The sequence below is a fragment of the Somniosus microcephalus genome, unplaced genomic scaffold (genome assembly GCF_052327205.1).
Source record: "Somniosus microcephalus isolate GS21.2 unplaced genomic scaffold, FLI_Smic_1.0 unresolved_chr1, whole genome shotgun sequence".
Taxonomy (NCBI): Eukaryota; Metazoa; Chordata; class Chondrichthyes; order Squaliformes; family Somniosidae; genus Somniosus; species Somniosus microcephalus.
This window is the reverse complement of record NW_028225179.1, coordinates 162257580-162279289: the sequence shown is the minus strand read 5'-3', so window position 1 is coordinate 162279289 and position 21710 is coordinate 162257580. Positions and strand designations below refer to the sequence as shown.

The 21710-nt window shown below is 47.4% G+C and overlaps 1 protein-coding gene across 1 annotated transcript in view; it reads left to right on the top strand.

Annotated features, from left to right (window-relative positions):
• The window catches only part of LOC147096423 (E3 ubiquitin-protein ligase TRIM39-like), a 34356-nt gene extending 13140 nt beyond the window's left edge, over nucleotides 1-21216 (top strand). Inside the window, exon 3 of the mRNA XM_085975199.1 lies at nucleotides 18368-21216. Coding sequence (XP_085831325.1) covers nucleotides 18368-18900 — 533 coding nt within the window. The 3' untranslated portion in view covers nucleotides 18901-21216. The remainder of the gene's footprint in view (nucleotides 1-18367) is intronic.
• Nucleotides 21217-21710: the final 494 nt, after the last annotated feature.

The window sequence follows — 21710 nt, the reverse complement described above, 5'->3', positions numbered from 1 at the left end:
TCCTGTAGAAATGGAGCATCCACCTGTTCTTTTATGTCGGTCAGTTTTGTTTTGTCTGATTATGTGCTGGAGTCTGTTGAGATTCGTGGATATAATTTGATTGATGGACTGTATTCAGGGTGATGTCGGTTTGTTGTCTCCAGGGTGTCTTTTCCACTTGAGGGTGTCTCTGAATCTGGGGCCTGCCCGATTGTACCAGTTTTGTTTGAGTTCCTGTCCAGGCTGCTGTTCAGACTGATCGAGTTGTGGGCCACAGCTGCTTCATCCTCTTTTTTTCCTCTACTTTTTCCCTTGAATTATTTATTCACTGCCCTTCCTTACCTTTTCCCCTGTGGCAGCTCGTTTCCTCACTCCATCTGCGGGATGTGTTCTTCATCCAGTTAGGTGTTTGTCCCCTAATACACTAAATATACATTGGCTTTTTACAGAATAATCTGTATTAAGACCCCTTTAAACGAGCTTGAAAACTAGGAAATAATGAGTGAACAGTTTAATACTTTTCAATCAAATTAAAACACCCAATACATACAGTGACTGAGATTACTGGTACACACAGATCATACAGTGACCGTGAGATTACTGCTACAGACAGATCATATAGTAACTATGAGATTACTGGTAGAGACAGATTATACAGTGACCGTGAGATTACTGATACAGACAGATCATATAGTAACCATGAGATTACTGGTAGAGACAGATCATACAGTGACCGTGAGATTACTGGTACAGACAGATCGTACAGTGACCGTGAGATTACTGGTACAGACAGATCGTACAGTGACCGTATGATTCCTGGTACAGACAGATCACAGATTCTAGAATGGTGCCCGCGATTGGAAAGTTGCAAATGTATCCCCACTATTAAAGATATTTGGGAGAGAGAAACCTGGGAATTACAGAAGATTTAGCCTGACGTCAGTATTAGGAAAAATGCTGGAATCTATTATAAACGATGCGGTAACAGGGCACTTAGAACATAATAATAGGATTGGGCCGAGTCAACACTGATTTATTGAAGGGAAATCGTGTTTGCCAAATCTGTTAGTGTTTTTTGATGATGTAACTAGCAGAATAGATAAGGGGGAACCGGCGGATGTGGTGTATTTGGAATTAAAAAGGCATTCGATAAGGTGCCTTAACCAAAATTGTGGAGATGCCGGTGTTGGACTTGGGTGGACAAATGTGAGAAGTCACACAACACCAGGTTATAGTCCAACAGCTTTATTTGAAATCACAACACTGCCGAGGTGTGATAAAGGGCAGTTAGAAAGATTACCTGTAATCATCTGGCAGTGTTCTCTGACTATATATACTGTGTCTGTATGCACCTCTTCACTTCACCTGACGAAGGAGCAGCGCTTCGAAAGCTTGTGATTTCAAATAAAGCTGTTGGACTATAACCTGGTGTTGTGTGACTTCTCGCATTTAACCAAAATTAGGGCTCATGGGATTGGGGCTAATATAGTAGCATGGATTGAGGATTGGTTTACTGGACAGAAATCAGAGAGTAGAAATAAATGGTTCATTTTCGTGTTGGCAATCTGTAACTAGTCAGGTACCGCAAGGATCAGTGCTTGGGCCTCAGCTGTTCACCATCTACATCAATGATTTGGATGAGGGGACCAAATGCAATATATCCAAGTTTGCTGATGATACAAAGCTGGGTGGGAATGTAATTTGTGAGGAGGATGCAAGGAGGCTTTAAGTGGATATAAACAAGCTAAGTGAGTGGGCAGGACCATGGCAAATGAAATATAATGTGGACAAATGTGAAGTTATTCACTTTGGTAGGAAAATAGCAAAGCAGCTTATTTTATAAATGGTGAGGGATTGTGAAATGTTGGTGCTCATTAGGACCTGGGTGTCCTTGTACACGAATCACAGAAAGTTAACATGCAAGTACAGCACGCAATTAGGAAAGCAAATGGTATGTTGGCCTTTATTACAAGGGTATTGGAGTATAAGAGTAAAGATGTCTTACTGCAATTATATAGGGCTCTAGTAAGACCACACCTGGAGTATTGTAAACAGTTCTGGTCTCCTTACCTAAGGAAGGTTTTACATGTCATAGAGCGAGTGCAACGAAGGTTCACCAGACTGGTTCCTGGGATGGGGGGATTGTCCTATGAGGAGAGGTTGAGTAGACTAGACCTATATTCTCTAGAGTTTAGAAGAATGAGAAGTGATCTCATTGAAACATACAAAATTCTTGCAGGGCTTGACAGGGTAGATGCAGGGAGGATATTTCCTGTGGCTGGGGAGTCTAGAACTAGGGGTCACAGTCTCGGAATAAGGAATGGGCCATTTCGGACTGAGATGAGGAGAAATTTGTTCACTCAGAGGGTGGTGAATCTTTGGAATCCTCCACCCCAGAGAACTGTGGTACCTAAGTCGTTGAGTATGTTAAAGGCAGAGATCGATAGATTGTTGAATATTAGGAGAATCAAGGGATGTGGGGATAGTGCAGGAAAGTGGAGATGAGGCAGCAGATCAGCCATAATCTTCTTGAATTGCGGAGCAGGCTCGAAGGGCCAAATGGCCTACTCCTGCTCCTATTTTGCATTTTCTTATGTTCTTAAGTTCTTATTATCATACAGTGACCGTGACATTACAATGTTGGTCTCCTTACCTAAGGAAGGATGTGCTTGCCATAGAGGGAGTGCAACGAAGGTTCACGAGATTGATTCCTGGGAGGGCGGGACTGTCGTATGAGAAGAGATTGAGTAAACTAGGCCTGAATTCTCTTGAATTCAGAAGAATGAGAGGGGATCTCATTGAAGCATACAAAATTATTACAGGGCTTGATAGGGTGGATGCTGGGAGAATGTTTCCCATGAATCTTTGGAATTCTCTACCCCAGAGGGCTGTGGAGGCTCAGTCATTGGGTATATTCAAAACAGAAGTCGATAGATTTCTGACTAGTAAGGGCATCAAGGGATATGGCGATAAAGCCGGTGAATGGAGTTGCGGCAAAAGATCAGCCATGATCTCATTGAATGGTGGAGCCGGCTCGAAGGTCCGAATGGCCGACTCCTGCTCCTATTTCTTATGTTCTTATCATACAATGCCCATGAGATTACTGGTACAGACAGATCATACAGTTACTGTGAGATTACTGGGACCGACAGATCATACAGTGACTGTGAGATTTCTGGTACAGACAGATCATACAGTTACTGTGAGATTACTGGTACAGACAGATCATACAATGCCCATGGGATTACTGGTACAGACGGATCATACAGTGACTGTGAGATTACTGGTACAGACAGATCATACAGTGACCATGAGATTACTGGTACAGACAGATCATACAGTGACCATGAGATTACTGGTACAGACAGATCATACAGTGACCGTGAGATTACTGGGACAGACAGATCATACAATGCCCATGAGATTACTGGTACAGACAGATCATACAGTGACTGTGAGATTACTGGTACAGACAGATCATACAGTGACTGTGAGATTACTGGTACAGACAGATCATACAGTGACCGTGAGATTACTGGTACAGACAGATCATACAGTGACCGTGAGATTACTGGTACAGACAGATCATACAGTGACTCTAGATTACTGGTACAGACAGATCATACAGTGACCGTGAGATTACTGGGACAGACAGATCATACAGTGACTGTGAGATTACTGGGACAGACAGATCATACAGTGACTGTGAGATTACTGGTACAGACAGATCATACAGTGACTGTGAGATTACTGGGACAGACAGATCATACAGTGACTGTGAGATTACTGGGACAGACAGATCATACAGTGACTGTGAGATTACTGGTACAGACAGATCATACAGTGACTGTGAGATTACTGGGACAGACAGATCATACAGTGACTGTGAGATTACTGGGACAGACAGATCATACAGTGACTGTGAGATTACTGGGACAGACAGATCATACAGTGACCGTGAGATTACTGGTACAGACAGATCATACAGTGACCATGAGATTACTGGTACAGACAGATCATACAGTGACTGGGATTACTGGCAGAGACAAATCATACAGTGAATGTGAGATTACTGGTACAGACAGATCATACAGTGACCGTGAGATTACTGGTACAGACAGATCAAACAGTGACCGTGAGATTACTGGTACAGACAGATCATACAGTGACTGTGAGATTACTGGTACAGACAGATCATACAACTTTAAGTTTCTTTTTTTCGCCTTTTGATCTGCCATCTCAGCAGCTTTTCCTGTCTTCCCAATTCCCTGTTTATTTTGTTCCTTTGCTGAGTTCCCAGATACCTGGTTTCTAGCTGCTGGCATTCTTTTTCCCTCTATTATTTTCTGCATTTCCAAATGTTCCCCTTCTCTTATTCTCTGTGTGGCTAAATGTTTTCCTTCTCTTACTTCACTACGCTGTGCACAGAAATGGGCTGCATAGCCTGCCCAGTGCTCCCCTTTGTCTAATTCGACCTTTCCCAGAGTCCCTTGACTCTGGACCCTCTCTATCACCTTCTGATATGACTCTGCTTCTTGACTCGTCAGAAACGATACTAAATCAGTTAAACATAATTTTCTCAACTCTTTATCTGTGACATGCTCAACTTCTGTCTAGCCCGTCAATTGTAATAACTTGTTGCTATTAATACTGGTGGGTCGCGGTGTCCTAACCCCTCGAAGGTTTTCCTTCCTTAACTGACCAGGTCGCGCTAACCACGCCAGTCCTAGGATCTTGCCTGCACCAAATAGTTTATAAAAGAATCAGCTGTCAGTCAACCTCCTGACTAAGCTCGCCAATTTATAAGATTCCAGAGATGCCAGGGCAGGCGATGTATTACTGCTCCACCATGTGGGAGCTGGTGGACACCATTTTGGTTGCTCGAGAAACTTCGGCTCCGTATTGATGAGCTGGAGTCCGAGCTTCAAACACTGAGACACATCAGGGAGGGGGCGAGTTACCTGGATGCTGTGTTCCAGGAGGCAGTCACACTCCTTAGATTAATTCATTCAAATTTGGTCCGTGGTCAGGGACAGGTGGGTGTGACTACGAGCGAGGCAGGTATGGGGAACCAGGAGTTAGTGGTGGAGGAGCCTCAGCCCTTGCTCTTGTCAAATAGTTACGAGTTATTACTCTGTGTGGGTGAGAGCAGGGACTGCAGTGAGGATGAGCAAACTGACCACAGCACCATGGTACAGGGAGCCATTCAAGTGGGGGGAGCAAAAAGAAATGTGCTAGTGGTCGGGGACAGTATAGTTCGGGGGATAGACACTGTTCTCTGCAGACAAGAGCGTGAGTCCCGAAGGCTGTGTTGCCTGCCCACTCCCACGGTAAAGGACATCTCCTCTGGGCTGGAGAGGAACTTAGAGTAGGAGGGGACAGATCCAATTGTCGTGGTCCATGTAGGTACCAGCGAGGCGGGTATGGGCAACCAGGAAACATAGAAACATAGAAGATAGGAGCAGGAGTAGGCCATTCGGCCCCTCGAGCCTGCTCCGCCATTTAATGAGATCATGGCTGATCATCCAAATTCAGTACCCTGTCCCTGCCTTCTCCCCATATCCCTTGATCCCTTTAGCCTTAAGAAATATATCCAACTCCTTCTTGAATATATTTAATGAACTGGCCTCCACCGCCCTCTGTGGCAGAGAATTCCACAGGGTCACCACTCTCTGGGTGAAGAAATTCCTCCTCATTTTAGTCCTAAATGGCTTACCCCTTATCCTTAGACGATGACCCCTGGTTCTGGACTCCCCTGCCATCGGAAACATCCTTCCTGCATCTAGTCTGTCCAGGCCTGACAGAATTTTATAGGTTTCGATGAGATCCCCTCTCAATCTTCTAAACTCCAGTGAGTATAAGCCCAATCGACACAATCTCTCCTCATACGTCCTTCCTGCCGTCCCAGGTATCAGCCTGGTGAATCTTCGCTGCACTCCTTCCATGGCAAGAACGTCCTTCCTCAGATAAGGCGACCAAAACTGCACACAATACTCAAGATGTGGTCTCACCAAGGCCCTGTACAACTGCAGCAAGACATCCTTGTTCCTGTTCTCGAACCCTCTCACTACGAAGGCCAACATACCATTTGCCTCCTTAACCGCCTGCTGCACCTGCATGCTTACCTTCAGCGACTGGTGCACAAGAACACCCAGGTCTCTTTGCACTTCCCCTTCTCCCAATCTATTGCCATTCAAATAATAATCTGCCTTCATGTTTTTGCCACCAAAGTGGATAACCTCACATTTATCCACATTATTATAGTGCATTTGCCATGTTTCTGCCCAATCACCCAACCTGTCCAAATCGTACTGCAGTTTCACGACATCCTCCTCACAGCATACCCTCCCACCCAGCTTTGTGTCGTCTGCAAATTTGGATATATTGCATCCAATTCCCACGTCCAGATCATTAATATATATTGTGAACAGCTGGGGTCCTAGGACCGATCCTTGCGGTACCCCACTAGTCACTGCCTGCCACTCGTAAAACAACCCGTTTATTCCAACTCTTTGCTTTCTGTCCGCCAACCAGTTCTCTATCCAAGTTAATACCTTGCCCCCAATCCCATGTGCCTTAATTTTGCACGCTAATCTCTTATGCGGGACCTTATCGAAAGCCTTCTGAAAGTCCAAATACACCACATCCACTGGTTCTCCCTTATCTATTTTGCCAGTTACATCCTCAAAAAATTCCAGTAGATTACTCAAGCATGATTTACCTTTTGTAAATCCATGTTGACTTTGTCTGATCCTGTCACTGTTTTCCAAGTGCTCTGCTATTGCATCTTTTATAATGGACTCTAGCATTTTGCCCCACTACCGATGTCAGGCTTCCCCGCATTTTCTCTACCACCTTTTTTGAATAGTGGGGTAACATTAGCTACCCTCCAATGCATGGGTACTGTTCCAGAGTCTATAGAATTTTGGAAGATGACCAGCAATGCATCTACTATTTCTAGGGCCACTTCCTTAAGTACCCTGGGATGTAGATTATTAGGCCCTGGGGATTTATCGGCCTTCTGTCCCATCAATTTTCCTAACACCATTTCCCTACAAATACTGATTCCTTTCAGTTCCACCTTTTCATCAGACCCTATGTTCCCCGGCATCTCTGGGAGGTTATTTGTGTCCTCCTTTGTGAAGATAGAACCAAAATATGTATTTAGTTGGTCTGCCATTTCTTTGTTCCCCATTATAAATTCCTCTGATTCTGACTGTAAGGGACCTACGCTTGACTTCACCAATCCTTTTCTCTTCACATATCTATAAAAGCTTTTATAGTCAGTTTTTATGTTCCCTGCAAGCTCTTATGGGATGTGGGCGTCGCTGACAAGGCCAGCATTTTGTGTGGAGGACGCAAAGAATCTCCAAAGGAATATAGATAGGCTAAGTGAGTGCGCAAAAATCTGGCAGATGGAGTATAATGTGGGAAAATGCGAGGTTATCCACTTTGGTAGGAAAAATAAAAAAGCACATTATTATTTAAATGGGGAGAGATTACAAAATGCTGAGGTACAGAGGGATCTGGGGTCCTTGTACATGAATCACAAAAAGTTAACATGCAGATACAGCAAGTAATTAGAAAGGCAAATGGAGTGTTGGCCTTTATTGCAAAGGGAATGGTGTATAAAAGTAGGGAAGTCCTGTTACAGCTGTACAGGGCATTGGTGAGACCACACCTGGAGTACTGCGTACAGTTTTGGTCTCCTTATTTAAGGAAGGATATACTTGCATTAGAGGCAGTTCAGAGAAAGTTCACTAGGTTGATTCCTGAGTTGAAGGGGATGTCTTACGAGGAAAGGTTGAGCAGGTTGGGCCGATACTCATTGGGGTTTAGAAGAATGGGAGGGGATCTTATAGGAACATATAGGCCTAGAAATTCAGTTGTTAGCGCCAGCCGCTAGCTCCTTAGGAGGAGGAGAAGTGGGGCGCTAAGCAGCTAGCGCCCGGGCGCGGCGCGATCTGCGCCTCTCTCGAACTTCACTCAAGATTTAGCGGCGGCGCAAAACCGCAGCGCCCGCTCAGCTGCGCGCGCAGATCCTGACATCATTTCATGGTGCAACGCCCTTGGTGCGCCCCGAACCGGAACTTCAGTGGCGCCCCCCGCAACTGGTAGAGGGGAACGGTTCCCAGTCGCTGCGGGGCGCGGGGGGCGCTATTTAAAGGGGACTCCTCCTGCATTATATGTGGCAGCCATTTTGTGCCAATCCTTCCGTGTGAGAGACAGATATTTGGAGAGAGACAAAGGGAGAGAGCTTTCTGCTTTGACTCAGCTGTCACACCCTGGCCTTCTCTATTGTCCTGGGCGTTGACCTGTTGAAGCAGCTATGGTCAGGCCTTGCTTCAGGGCTGCAGTGTGCAGGGTGTGGTAGCAAGCCAAATCGACCCTCCCCCTTTAAGAGCTGACCGGCGCCAGCGTGTCTGCCTTCAATCAGCAACTCGCCGCACATGCGCTGCACCCGCCCTTGGTGTTAGCGCCTCGGCTCGCCGGCTTAGCGCCTTATGATAGTCGTGCAGCGCCTGCTTTAGCGCAGCAGCAACCTCTTGGGACGATGCAACTCAATTTCGGCGAAGGTGGTGCAAAGTTGTGCCAGTCGCTAAATTTAGCGAACACCCGGCTGCAGCGTCCCAAACGTGGCGATACTGAATTTATAGACCATAAGATTCTGAAGGGGCTTGACAGGGTAGATGCAGAAAGGATGTTTCCCCTCGTGGGGGAATCAAGAACTAGGGGGCATAATTTCAGAATAAGGAGTCCCCGATTTAATACTGAGATGAGGAGAATTTCTTCTCTCAGAGGGTCGTGAATCTTTGGACTTCTCTTCCCCAGAGAGCTGTGGATGCTGGGTCATTGAATATATTTAAGGTGGAGATAGACAGATTGTTGAACGAGAAGGGAGTCAAGGGTTACGGGGAGCGAGCAGGGAAGTGGAGTTGAGGCCAAGATCAAACCAGCCATGATCTTATTGAATGGTGGAGCAGGCTCGAGGGGCCGAATGACCTCCTCCTGCTCCTATATCTTATGTTCTTATGTTATGTTCAGAGGGACCCTGGTTCCAAATGATTCGAGGTTGACCCGTATTGGGGACAGTGATTTAACTTTATTCAGCACGAGCAAGACTTCATTCACTACAGTATTCAAGCAGCAGTTACAGTGTATAATTGAGACTTATATTACCACTCATACTCTGTGTACAAGCCGCAACTGTGAGTAAGCTGCACCCTGTGTCTCTTGTCTCTCATCTCTTCTCGTCTCCCGGGGGTCTCCTTGTTTCTTCCTGAATTCTTCTACTGTGTCTCTGAAATCTCCTACTCCTGGAATCTCCTACTCCTGGAATCTCCCCCGCCCCTGGGCTCCCCCGCCCCTGGAGTCCCCCGCAATTTGAGGCTGTTACGAACTCCTTCTTATACCCTTACTCTGATTCAAAACCTATGGAGCCATCCTGAACCAATGACTGACTGACACCCAAACACAAAATCCAATCATAAAGATGCCACGTTTGTATCACCCTGGCTTACTCAGGCTTTTGGTCTGATGACACTCTTACATCATCTGTTTCTGACCATTAAGACTCTTTTTAAAATTTGTTTATAGAAACATAGAAATATAGAAGATAGGAGCAGGAGTAGGCCATTCGGCCCCTTGAGCCTGCTCCGCCATTCAATGAGATCATGGCTGATCATCCAAATTCAGCACCCTGTCCCGGCCTTCTCCCCATATCCCTTGATCCCTTTAGCCTTAAGAAATATATCCAACTCTTTCTTGAATATATTTAATGAACTGGCCTCGACTGCCTTCAGTGGCAGAGAATTCCACAGGTTCACCACTCTCTGGGTGAAGAAATTCCTCCTCATCTCAGTCCTAAATGGCTTACCCCTTATCCTTAGACTATGACCCATGGTTCTGGGCTCCCCTGCCATCGGAAACATCCTTCCTGCATCTAGTCTGTCCAGGCCTGACAGAATTTTATAGTTTCCAATGAGATCCCCTCTCAATCTTCTAACCTCCAGTGAGTATAATCCCAATCGGCACAATCTCTCCTCATACGTCATTCCTGCTATCCCAGGTATCAGCCTGGTGAATCTTCGCTGCACTCCTTCCAAGGCAAGGACGTCCTTCCTCAGATAAGGCGACCAAAACTGCACACAATACTTAAGGTGCGGTCTCACCAAGGCCCTGTACAACTGCAGCAAGACATCCTTGTTCCTGTACTCGAACCCTCTTGCTATGAAGGCCAACATACCATTTGCCTTCTTAACCGCCTGCTGCACCTGCATGCTTACCTTCAGCAACTGGTGCACAAGAACACCCAGGTCTCTTTGCACTTTCCCTTCTCCCAGTCTATTGCCATTCAAATGATAATCTACCTTCCTGTTTTTGCCACCAAAGTGGATAACCTCACATTTATCCACAATATAGTGCATTTGCCATGTTTCTGCCCAATCACCCAACCTGTCAAAATCGTACTGGAGTTTCACGACATCCTCCTCACAGCTTACCCTCCCACCCAGCTTTGTGTCGTCTGCAAATTTGGAGATATTGCATCCAATTCCCTCGTCCAGATCATTAATATATATTGTGAACAGCTGGGGTCCTAGGACCGATCCTTGCGGTACCCCACTAGTCACTGCCTGCCACTCGGAAAACGACCCATTTATTCCAACTCTTTGCTTTCTGTCCGCCAACCAGTTCTCTATCCAAGTCAATACCTTGCCCCCAATCCCATGTGCCTTAATTTTGCATGCTAATCTCTTATGCGGGACCTTTTTGAAAGCCTTCTGAAAGTCCAAATACACCACATCCACTGGTTCTCCCTTATCTATTTTACCAGTTACATCCTCAAAAAATTCCAGTAGATTAGTCAAGCACGATTTACCTTTTGTAAATCCATGTTGACTTTGTCCGATCCTGTCACTGCTTTCCAAGTGCTCTGCTATTACATCTTTTATAATGGACTCCAGCATGTCCCCACTACCGATATCAGGCTCACCGGTCTATAATTCCCCGCTTTTTCTCTACCACCTTTTTTGAATAGTGGGGTAACATTAGCTACCCTCCAATCCATGGGTGCTGTTCCAGAGTCTATCGAGTTCTGGAAGATGACCAGCAATGCATCTACTATTTCTAGGGCCACTTCCTTAAGTACCCTAGGATGTAGATTATCAGGCCCTGGGGATTTATCGGCCTTCAGTCCCATCAATTTTCCTAACACCATTTCCCTACAAATACTGATTTCTTTCAGTTCCACCCTTTCATCAGACCCTATGTTCCCCGGCATCTCTGGGAGGTTATTTGTGTCCTCCTTTGTGAAGACAGAACCAAAGTATGTATTTAGTTGCTCAGCCATTTCTTTGTTCCCCATTATAAATTCCCCTGATTCTGACTGCAAGGGACCTACGCTTGACTTCACCAATCTTTTTCTCTTCACATATCTATAAAAGCTTTTAGTCAGTTTTTATGTTCCCTGCAAGCTTACTCTCTTATGGGATGTGGGCGTCGCTGACGAGGCCGGCATTGATTGCCCATCCCTAATTGCCCTTGAGTAGGTGGTGGTGAGCCGCCTGTTGAACTGTTGCAGTCTGTGGGGTGAAGGTACTCCCACAGTGCTGTTCAATAGGAAGTTCAAGGATTTTGACCCAGTGACGATGAAGAAACGACAATATACTTCCAAGTCAGGATGGTGTGTGACATGGGTGGTAACTTGGAGGTGGTGGTGTTCCCATGCGCCTGCTGCCCTTGTCCTTCTAGGTGGTAGAGATTGTGGGTTTGGGAGGTGCTGCCGAATAAGCCTTGGTGATTTGCTGCAGTGCATCTTGCAGATGGCACACACTGCAGCCACGGTACGCCGGTGGTTGGGGGAGTGAATGTTTAAGGTGGTGGATGGGGTGCCAATCAAGCGGGCTGCTTTGTCCTGGAAGGTGTCGAGCTACTTGAGTGTTGTTGGAGCTGCACTCGTCCAGGCAAGTGGAGAGTATTCCATCACACACCTGACTTGTGCCTTGTAGATGCTGGAAAGGCTTTGGGGAGTCAGGAGGTGAGACATGGGTGGTAACTTGGAGGTGGTGGCGATTGCGGTAATTGGCCGGGTTGTATTTGTCCTGCTTTTTGTGGCCAAGACATACCAGGGCAGTTTTCGGCATTGTCGGATAGATGTCAGTGTTGTAGCTGTACTGGAACAGCTTGCCTAGAAGCGCGGTTAGTTCTGGAGCACAAGTGTTCAGCATGACAGACGGGATGATGACAGGGCCCATAGCCTTCGCTGTATTTTTTTTTATTCATTTTTATGGGATGTGGGCGTCGCTGGCAAGGCCAGCATGTATTGCCCATCCCTAATTGCCGTTGAGAAGGTGGTGGTGAGCCGCCTTCTTGAACCGCTGCAGTCCTTGGTTGGGGGACTGAATGTTTAAAGTGTTAGAGGGGGTGCCAATCAAGCGGGTGCTTTGTCCTGTATGGTGTCGAGATTCTTGAGTGTTATTTGCGCTGCAGTCATCCAGGCAAGTGGAGAGTATTCTATCACACTCCTTACTTAGAACATAAGAACATAAGAAATAGGAGCAGGAGTAGGCCAATCGGCCCCTCGAGCCTGCTCCGCCATTCAATAAGATCATGGCTGATCTGATCCTAACCGCCAATCCACTATCACAGAACCATCTCCTGAATCTAACAGAATTACACACACGAAATAGGAGCAGGAGCAGGATCAGGCTACACGGCCCCTGGGCCCGCTCCGCTACCCACAGGGCCATGACCGATCCGAACCTAGACTCATGTCTTGTAGATGGTAGAAAGGCTTTGGGGAGTCAGGAGGTGAGACACTCGCCGCAGAATACCTAGCCTCGGACCTGCTCTTGTTGCCACAGTATTTATGTGGCTGGTCCAGTTAAGTTTCTGGTCATTGGTGACGCCCAGGATGTTGATGGTGGGGGATTCGGCGATGGTAATGCCATTGAATGTCAAGGGGAGGTGCTTAGACTCTCGCTTGTTGGAGATAGTCATTGCCTGGCACTTCTGTGGCGCGAATGTTACCTGCCACTTATCAGCCCAAGCCTGAATGTCGTCCAGGTCTTGTTGCATGCGGGAATGGATCTGAGGAGTTGTGAATGGCACTGAACACTGTGCAGTCATCAGCGAACATCCCCACTTCTGACCGTATCCAGTGCACACAGCCGTTTCTTGCTACCACGTGGAGTGGATTGGCTGACGACTGGCTTCTGTGATGGTGGGGATCTCGGGAAGGCTGATTTGGATCATCCACTCGGCACTTCTGGCTGAAGATGGTTGCAAACGCTTCAGCCTTGTCACGTACTGGACTCCACCATCCTTGAAGATGAGGATGTTCATGGAGCCTCCTTCTCCCGTTAGTTGTTCAATGGTCCACCACCATTCACGACTAGATGTGGCAGAACTGCAGAGCATTGATCTGATCCGTTGATTGTGGGTTCACTTAGCCCTGTCTATAGCATGCTGCTTCTGCTTTTTAACATGCATGTAGTCCCGTGTTGCAGCTTCCCCAGGTTGGCACCTCATTTTTCGGTACGCCTAGTGCGGCTCCTGGCATGCTTTTCTACACTCCTCAGTGAGCCAGGGTTGGTCCCCTGGTTTGATGGTAATGGTAGACTGAGGGATATGTCGGGCCATGAGGTTACTGATTGTGGTGGAATACAAATCTGCTGCTGCTGATGGCCCACAGCGCCTCATGGATGCCCAGTTTGGAGCTGCTTGATCTGTTCTGAATCTATCCCATTTAGCACGGTGGTAGAGCCACACAACACGATGGAGGGTGCCCTCAGTGTGAAGACGGGACTTCATCTCCACAATGACTGTGCAGTGGTCACTGCTGCCAATGCTGTCATGGGCAGATGCATCTGTGACAGGTAGTTTAGTGAGGACGAGGTCAAGTAGCTTTTTCCCTCATGTTGGTTTTCTCACCACCTGTCACAGGCCCTGACTGGCAGTTATGTCCTTCAGTACTTGGCCAGCTCGGTCAGTAGAGGAGCTACTGAGGCACTCTTGGTGATGGATATTGAAGTCCTCCACCCAGAGTACATTCTGTGCCCTTGCTACTCTCAGTGCTTCTTCCAAGTGGTGTTCAACATGGAGGAGAACTGATTCATCAGCTGAGGGAGGGCGGTAGGTGTTAATCAGCAGGAGGTTTCCTTCACCTTGCTTTACCTAAAGCCATGAGACTTCATGGGGTCCGGAGTCAATATTGAGGACTCCCAGGGTCAATCCTTCCCGACTGTATACCACTGTGCCACCACTCCTGGGGGGTTTGTCCTGCCGGTGGGACAGGATCTACCCAGGGATGGTGATGGAGGAGTTTGGGACAGTGGCTGAAAGGTATGATCCTGTGAGTATGAGTATGTCAGGCTGTTGCTTGACTTGTCTGTGGAACAGCTCTCCCAATATTGGCACAAGTCCCCAGATGTTCGTGAGGAGGACTTTGCAGGGTCGACTGGGCTGGGTGTGCCATTGTCATGTCCGTAGCCGGTATCGATGTCAATGCTGGGTGGTCCAAGCGGTTTTATCTGGGGTATTTATGGCAATACTAAAGGAATATGTCTCCACAGGTTGAGATACAGCTTTTGCTGTTGGCCTTTGTTTTTATAATTCACTGCGGATGTTCTAACATTTCAGCACAATGGTAACTGCACCTGACCTTGGTTCCCAGGCTAACTGCAGTCTAGACGACCGTGACAATCTCTTTCTCACCCCAGGCTGTCTGGTTACAGCTTCCTCACAGACTGTTAAGCATAAGAAAAAGGGTTACATGTTACACATCATTCAGGTTATCATTGCATACAGTTGGTGATTACAAACTTCTACATTTAATCCTTACACGCGATTATGGATTTCTTACTGACGATCATAAGATATTATTGGTTATAAGATATTAAAACAAGAATTCAAAATAAACAACGAACATGTAATTCATAACAATCTTACAGTCCCTGCCTCGTATCTCAGTCTCTGGAGTTCCATTAATTCTCTCAGCTTTTCTCACAGACTGACTGTCGCTTTGCTAACAAGGCTTGTTAAAGTCTGCACCTTTAATATTTGGTCAAGCAGGCCCAAGGCCTCTTTCTTCCATTTTAAAATCTAACCGGGTCTACCCAAGGCATATTGCACTGGTTTATAAACACGATTATTCAAGAATCGGCGAGCATTGACTAACAGTTACATAATACCAACCTAAACCTACAACTAATAATGTTTATTTCATTTCGTCCATGTTAGCTAGTGGGAATCTGAAATGGGGATTTCTCAGGATTCTTACACTGGGACAGACAGATACTCACTGGAGGACTTATCAGGAACAGTTGTAAGCGTGTAGCTCTCATCTCCTTACGCTGCTCGAAGCTCCAAGTCCAAGTCCCGCTGAGCTTTTGGATGTTGTTCCATTTATCGACCCCGCCCATAAAACTGGCCCCGCCGCCAGATCGGGATAATGAGCATGGCGAGTTTCCGCTGATTGTGCCCATTTGAGGAAGCTCTTCAAATTGAACCCGTTTTTAGGGGCACAGGCTCTAGTAGGCACGTTTTAACAGTTTTTAAACATTAAAAACTATTTAATTTACGAAGAAACCGACTAGTGTACACCAATGAAACTGGTAAATGGTTCAGTACAGTTTTAAAGTCATTCTTAGTGATTTGAAAGCAGACAACTCAGGTGGAGGATTAGACACTCTTAATAAAATGCTTATTTTTTGTGACCATAGAATGATACAGAACAAAAGCAGACCATTCGGCCCATCTTTGGTAGAGCTATCCTATTAATCCCAGTCCCCTGCTCTTTCCCCCACAGCCGTGTCATTTTTTCCCTTGAACTATTTATCCAATACTCTTTGGAAAGTTACTATTGAATCTGCTTCCACCGCACTTTCAGGCAGCGTGTTCCAGATCACAACAACTCGCTGTGTAAAAAATGTTTCCTCATGTCGCCTCTGGTTCTTTGGCCAATCATCTTCAATCTGTGTCCTCTGGTTACCAACCCTTCTGCCATTCGAAACAGTTTCTCCTTATTTACTCAATCAAAAACATTCATGATATTGAGCACCTCTATCAAATCTCCTCTTAACCTTCTCTGCTCTAAGGAGAACAACCCCAGTTTCTCCAGTCTCTCCACGTGACTGAAGTCCCTCATCCCTGGTACCATTCTAATAAATTTCTCCTGCACCCTGTCCAAGGCCTTGACATCCTTCCTAAAGTTCGGTGCCCAGAATTGAACACAATCCTCCAGCTGAGGCCTAACCAGTGTTTTATAAAGGTTTAGCATAACCTCCTTGCTTTTGTACTCTATTCCTGTATTAATAAAGCCAAGGATCCCATATTATTTTAACAGCCTTCTCAACTTGTCCTGCCACCTTCAAAGATTTATGTACATACACCCCCAGGGGTCTCTTTGTTCCTGCACACCTTTAAAATTGTACCATTGAGATCATATTGCCTCTCCTCATTCTTCCGACCAAAATATCACTAAACACTTCTCTGCATTAAACATTGTCTATCATTTGTCTGACCGTTTCACCAGTCTGTCTGTGTCCTTCTGAAGTCTGTTACTATCCTCCTCATTATTTACAACATTTACAAGTTTCATATCGTCTGAAAACTTTGAAATGATGCCTTGTATACCCAAGTCCAGGTCGTTAATAGATATCAAAAGGAGCAGTGGTCCTAATAAGGACCCAGGGATCACCACTGTATACTTCCCTCCAGTCTGAAAAACAACCATTCACCACTACTCGCTACTTTCTGCCCTTTAATCCTGTGGGCTTTAATTTTGATAACAAGTCTCTTATGTGGTACCTTGTTTTGAAAGTCTATATACACCACATCCACCTCACTACCTTCATCAACTCTCCCCGTTACTTCATCAAAGAACTCGATCACGTTAGTCAAACACGATTTGCCTTTAACAAATCTGTGCTGACTTTCATTTACTCGCCCATACTTTCCCAAACGCTGATTAATTTTGTCCCAGATTATTGCCTCTACAACTTTCCCCACCACCGACGTTAGGCTGACTGGCCTGTAGTTGCCAGGTTTAGCCCTCTCCCCTTTTTAAAAGAGCGGTGTAACATTTGCAATCCTCCGGTCCTCTGGCACCACCCCCAGATCTAAGGAGCATTGGAAGATTGTGGCCAGAACCTCCACAATTTCCCCCCTTACTTCCCCCAGTAACATAGGATGCATCCCATCCAGACCGGGGACTTTTCTACTTTGAGGAACACACACACACACATCTACCCATATACACCCAGTCCCACAGAGAGACTTTCCTCAGTGAGTAATCTGGTAAGGAGTATGGAATGTGTTCAACCCCCAGGTATTTTAACCCCAGTTTGTGGTGCATTAAACTGAACAGTATTTAGTTCCACATTGAGGCTCCAGTTCCAGCTTTTGTTCATTTTAGTATTTATACTCCCACAGTGCGGAGGCGGGTGTAATGTTTGATATTTTCAGAAGCTGTGACCTCCCTCCCTGGAAGTCCCGGTGTTTTCTGCTGTTGTCAGATCCTCGTTTCCTCCCCTCAGGGCGGCTCTTTTCTCGAATTGAGAAACAAAAAAATCAGTCAGAAAGGGGGATCTCGGTGAGAACATCTCTCCCCGATCCCCGGCCAGTCTCTCCCCCCGATCCCCGGCCAGTCTCTCCCCCCGATCCCCGGCCAGTCTCTCCCCCCGATCCCCAGCCAATCTCTTCCCCTCCCCCCCCCCCGATCCCCGGCCAGTCTCTCCCCGATCCCCGGCCAGTCTCTCCCCGATTCCCGGCCAGTCTCTCCCCCCGATCCCCGGCCAGTCTCTCCCCCCGATCCCCGGCCAGTCTCTTCCCCCCCCCCCGATCCCCGGCCAGTCTCTCCCCCCGATCCCCGGCCAGTCTCTCCCCCCGATCCCCGGCCAGTCTCCCCCCGATCCCCGGCCAGTCTCCCCCCGATCCCCGGCCAGTCTCTTCCCCCCCCCGATCCCCGGCCACTCTCTCCCCCCGATCCCCGGCCAGTCTCTCACCCCGATCCCCGGCCAGTCTCTCCCCCCCGATCCCCGGCCACTCTCTCCCCCCGATCCCCGGCCAGTCTCTCCCCACCGATCCCCGGCCAGTCTCTTCCCCCGATCCCCGGCCAGTCTCTCCCCCCGATCCCCGGCCAGTCTCTCCCCCCGATCCCCGGCCAGTCTCCCCCCGATCCCCGGCCAGTCTCTTCCCCCCCCCGATCCCCGGCCACTCTCTCCCCCCGATCCCCGGCCAGTCTCTCCCCACCGATCCCCGGCCAGTCTCTTCCCCCGATCCCCGGCCAGTCTCTTCCCCCGATCCCCGGAGAGTCTCTCCCCTGATCCCCGGCCAGTCTCTCTCAACTCCCCGGTTAATCTCTCTAATTCTCTGCTTTTTCTCCCAGTCTCTGTGACCCTGGATGTGGAAACAGCGCATCCAGGACTCGAGGTGTCTGAGGATCTGAAGAGTGTGAGATGGACCGGGATCCGGAGGAATCTCCCTGGCACGGGGAAGAGGTTTACAGTCTGTTCCTGTGTGCTGGGATCGGAGGGATTCACATCGGGGAGACATTACTGGGAGGTGGAGGTGGCGGGGAATCGGGTCTGGAGACTGGGAGTAGCCGCAGAGTCTGTGGGGAGGGAGGGAGAGGTCACACTGAGCCCGGAGACTGGACTCTGGACCATCGGGCGGGATGATGATGGGTTTAATGTAAACTCCTCCCCTCAATCCGCTCTCCCCGCCGGTCCGATCCCCGGGAAGGTGGGAGTTTATCTCAGTTATGAGTCCGGGACAGTTTCATTTTACAGCGCGGACACCAAGTCCCATCTCCACACCGTCACTGGGAATAAATTCACGGGGAAACTTTATCCTTTCTTTGGGACTTGGGATGTGAACAAGTGGCTGAGAATCTGCTCCGGCTCCGATCCGGGTCTGTAAAAGGGGCGGGGCCACGGGCCGGCCTGCATCATCCATGACGTCACAATGACTTGACCCCGCACCATTCGGGTCAGGAGCAGAGGTCAGGGGTCAGGAGTTGGAAAATGTAATTTCCAAATTGCACATTGTAAAATCCCAATGAGACTGTAAATACAACCAATAAAAATATAAAATGTCAGAAGAAGAAAGAAAGACTTGCATTTCTATAGCGCCTTTCATGACCACAGGGCTTCTCAAAGCGCTTTACAGCCAATGAAGTACTTTTTGGAGTGTAGTCACTGTTGTAATGTGGGAAACGCGGCAGCCAATCTGCGCACAGCAAGCTCCCACAGACAGCAATGTGATAATGACCAGATAATCTGTTTTTTGTTATGCTAATTGAGGGATAAATATTGGCCAAGACACCGGGGAAAACTCAAACACAAAAGCAAAATACTGCAGATGCTGGAAATCTGAAATAAAAGGAGAAAATGCTGGAAATACTCAGCAGGTCAGGCAGCATCTGTGGAGGGAGAAACAGAGTTAACGTTTCAGGTCAATGACCCTTCGTCAGAACTCTTCTCTGAAATAGTGCCTTGGGATCTTTTACATCCACCTGAGAGAGCAGACAGGGCCTCGGTTTAAGGTCTCATCGAAAAGACCCCTCCGACAGTGCGGCGCTCGCTCAGTACTGCACTGGAGTGTCAGCCTAGATTGTTGTGCTCATGTCTCTGGAGTGGGACTTGAACCCACAACTTTCTGACTCAGGAAGCGAGAGTGCGACCAACTGAGCCACTGGCTGACACTGTAATAAAAACAAAGACTAAAATAAAAAGTAAAACCGACAGCAACTCCATCCCAGCCCTTTCTCATCACTGCCCCACTCCTTTATATTAAAAAGCAGGTATAAGTTGTGCTCTCAAAATGAGGGCAGCACGGTGGCATAGTGGTTAGCACTGTTGCCTCACAGCGCCAGGGACCCGGGTTCGAATCCGGCCTCAGGTGACTGTCTGTGTGGAGTTTGCACATTCTCCCCGTGTTTGCGTGGGTTTCCTCCGGGTGCTCCGGTTTCCTCCCACAGTCCAAAGATGTGCGGGTTAGGATGATTGGCTATGATAAATTGACCCTTAGTGTTAGGGGGATTAAATACGTGGGGTTACGGGGATAGGGTGGGATATGTGTTGGTGTAGGGGTTACGGGGATTGGGTGGGATATGTGTCGGTGCAGGCTCGATGGGCCAAAATGGCCTCTATCTGCACTGTGGGGTTTCTGTGATCTGTGATCATTCCTCAGTTCATCAGCACCATTAGTGATGAGAAATACACAAACTATCTCTCTTCAAGATGACGGGGAGTTTGCAAATCTCCGGTTTAACGGGCTGAATGTTTAATTTTACTGCGGTGCGGGCTGTAAAACGGGCGGCCGATCCGCTAACGCCTGTTGTGGTAAAAGTGAAAATTCACCCCAGAGTGTTTGACGTTCCCTCGCAGTTGATTGTAGTGCCACTTTCAGCCAGGAGATGGTGATGGCGAGCTGTACAAAGAGCTGTAAAGTTTTACAGTGCAGTATCACCACCTGCTGGTGGAAACCGGTACTGAGGGAATATCAAAAACAGCAAATGCTGAAACACTCGGCTGATCAGACAATTCAGGCAGGACCTTCCTTCAGAACTGAAAGATAATGGGATCATAAAAAAGAATGGAAAATAAACACGAGCCTAGAATTCCCTCTTCCGTCCTCCTGGCACACACCGAGTCCCTGTCGGGAAAATCCGTATCCCGGTTTGTCCAATGTTCAAAAAAGCACAGGTTGGGATTGTGGAATTTCCCAATATGGGCTCTTGCTGTGTGTCAGGAGAGCGGAATTCCAAAATCTGGGCCTGTATTCCGAGTACAGAGAGGAGGTTAATCAGTTAAAAAATCTCTGAAGTGGGTGCTGAAGACATGAAATTTATTTCCAGAGGGTGCCTGGGAGATACTTTGGTCAAAAGTGAATGGAAACTAGTTACTGGATTATCCTAGGCAGCGCCCTAGGTATGTGTCAGACCGTTACTTCACCCCTTGGTCCTGGATTTGACTAAAACAACCACCACAAATTGCATTTATATAGCACCTCAAACATAGTAAAATGACCCAAGGCGTTTCACAGGAATGTTATCAAACCAAATCTGATACTGAGCTTGGTCAAAGAGGTAGGTTTAATGTAATGTCCATGTAATGTAATTAACGCCACAGTCACTCGGAGGAATGCCAGGGTTCGATGAACAGACTGTGACTATCTTCTTGTTCAGTGTTACTTCTTTGTACTGGATGTTTAATGCATAATAAACCTGTTTTACTGATACACAATATACCTGGACCCAGAGTGCTTTGTGTAGTCACGGAGAAATTATTCTAAAGAGCTTTTAAAAGCGACATCATCCCTCAGTCTTCTCTTATCTAGAGAAAAGAGCCCCAGCCTGGGTGTTCTCCAGTGACTCCTCCCGCTGGACGTGGCCATCAGGTGAGGACACAACTGAGCTCAGCTCGGCTGTTCCCGAGACTGGAGTTAGTACCTTCAGAAGAAGAAGTGAGGAAATTGAGGTTTGAGGGACTTCTACAAAGAAAGCCACATTATAAAAAGGCGATTGGCTGTGCTGGTGCTCAGCTCACTGTGCCACGGTGCTCGCTGCACTCCACACATGGTGATCTCCCAGTCTGAGCTGTGCTGCCCCATAAGCTGGAGTGAAATCTCTTTTACAGCCCTCAGTGCATTGAGAAATATTGTGGTTTTCAACTTATTTTTTTCATGAGTAAGCTCTGTCACTGTAGTGTGGCAAATTCAGTTGCCCC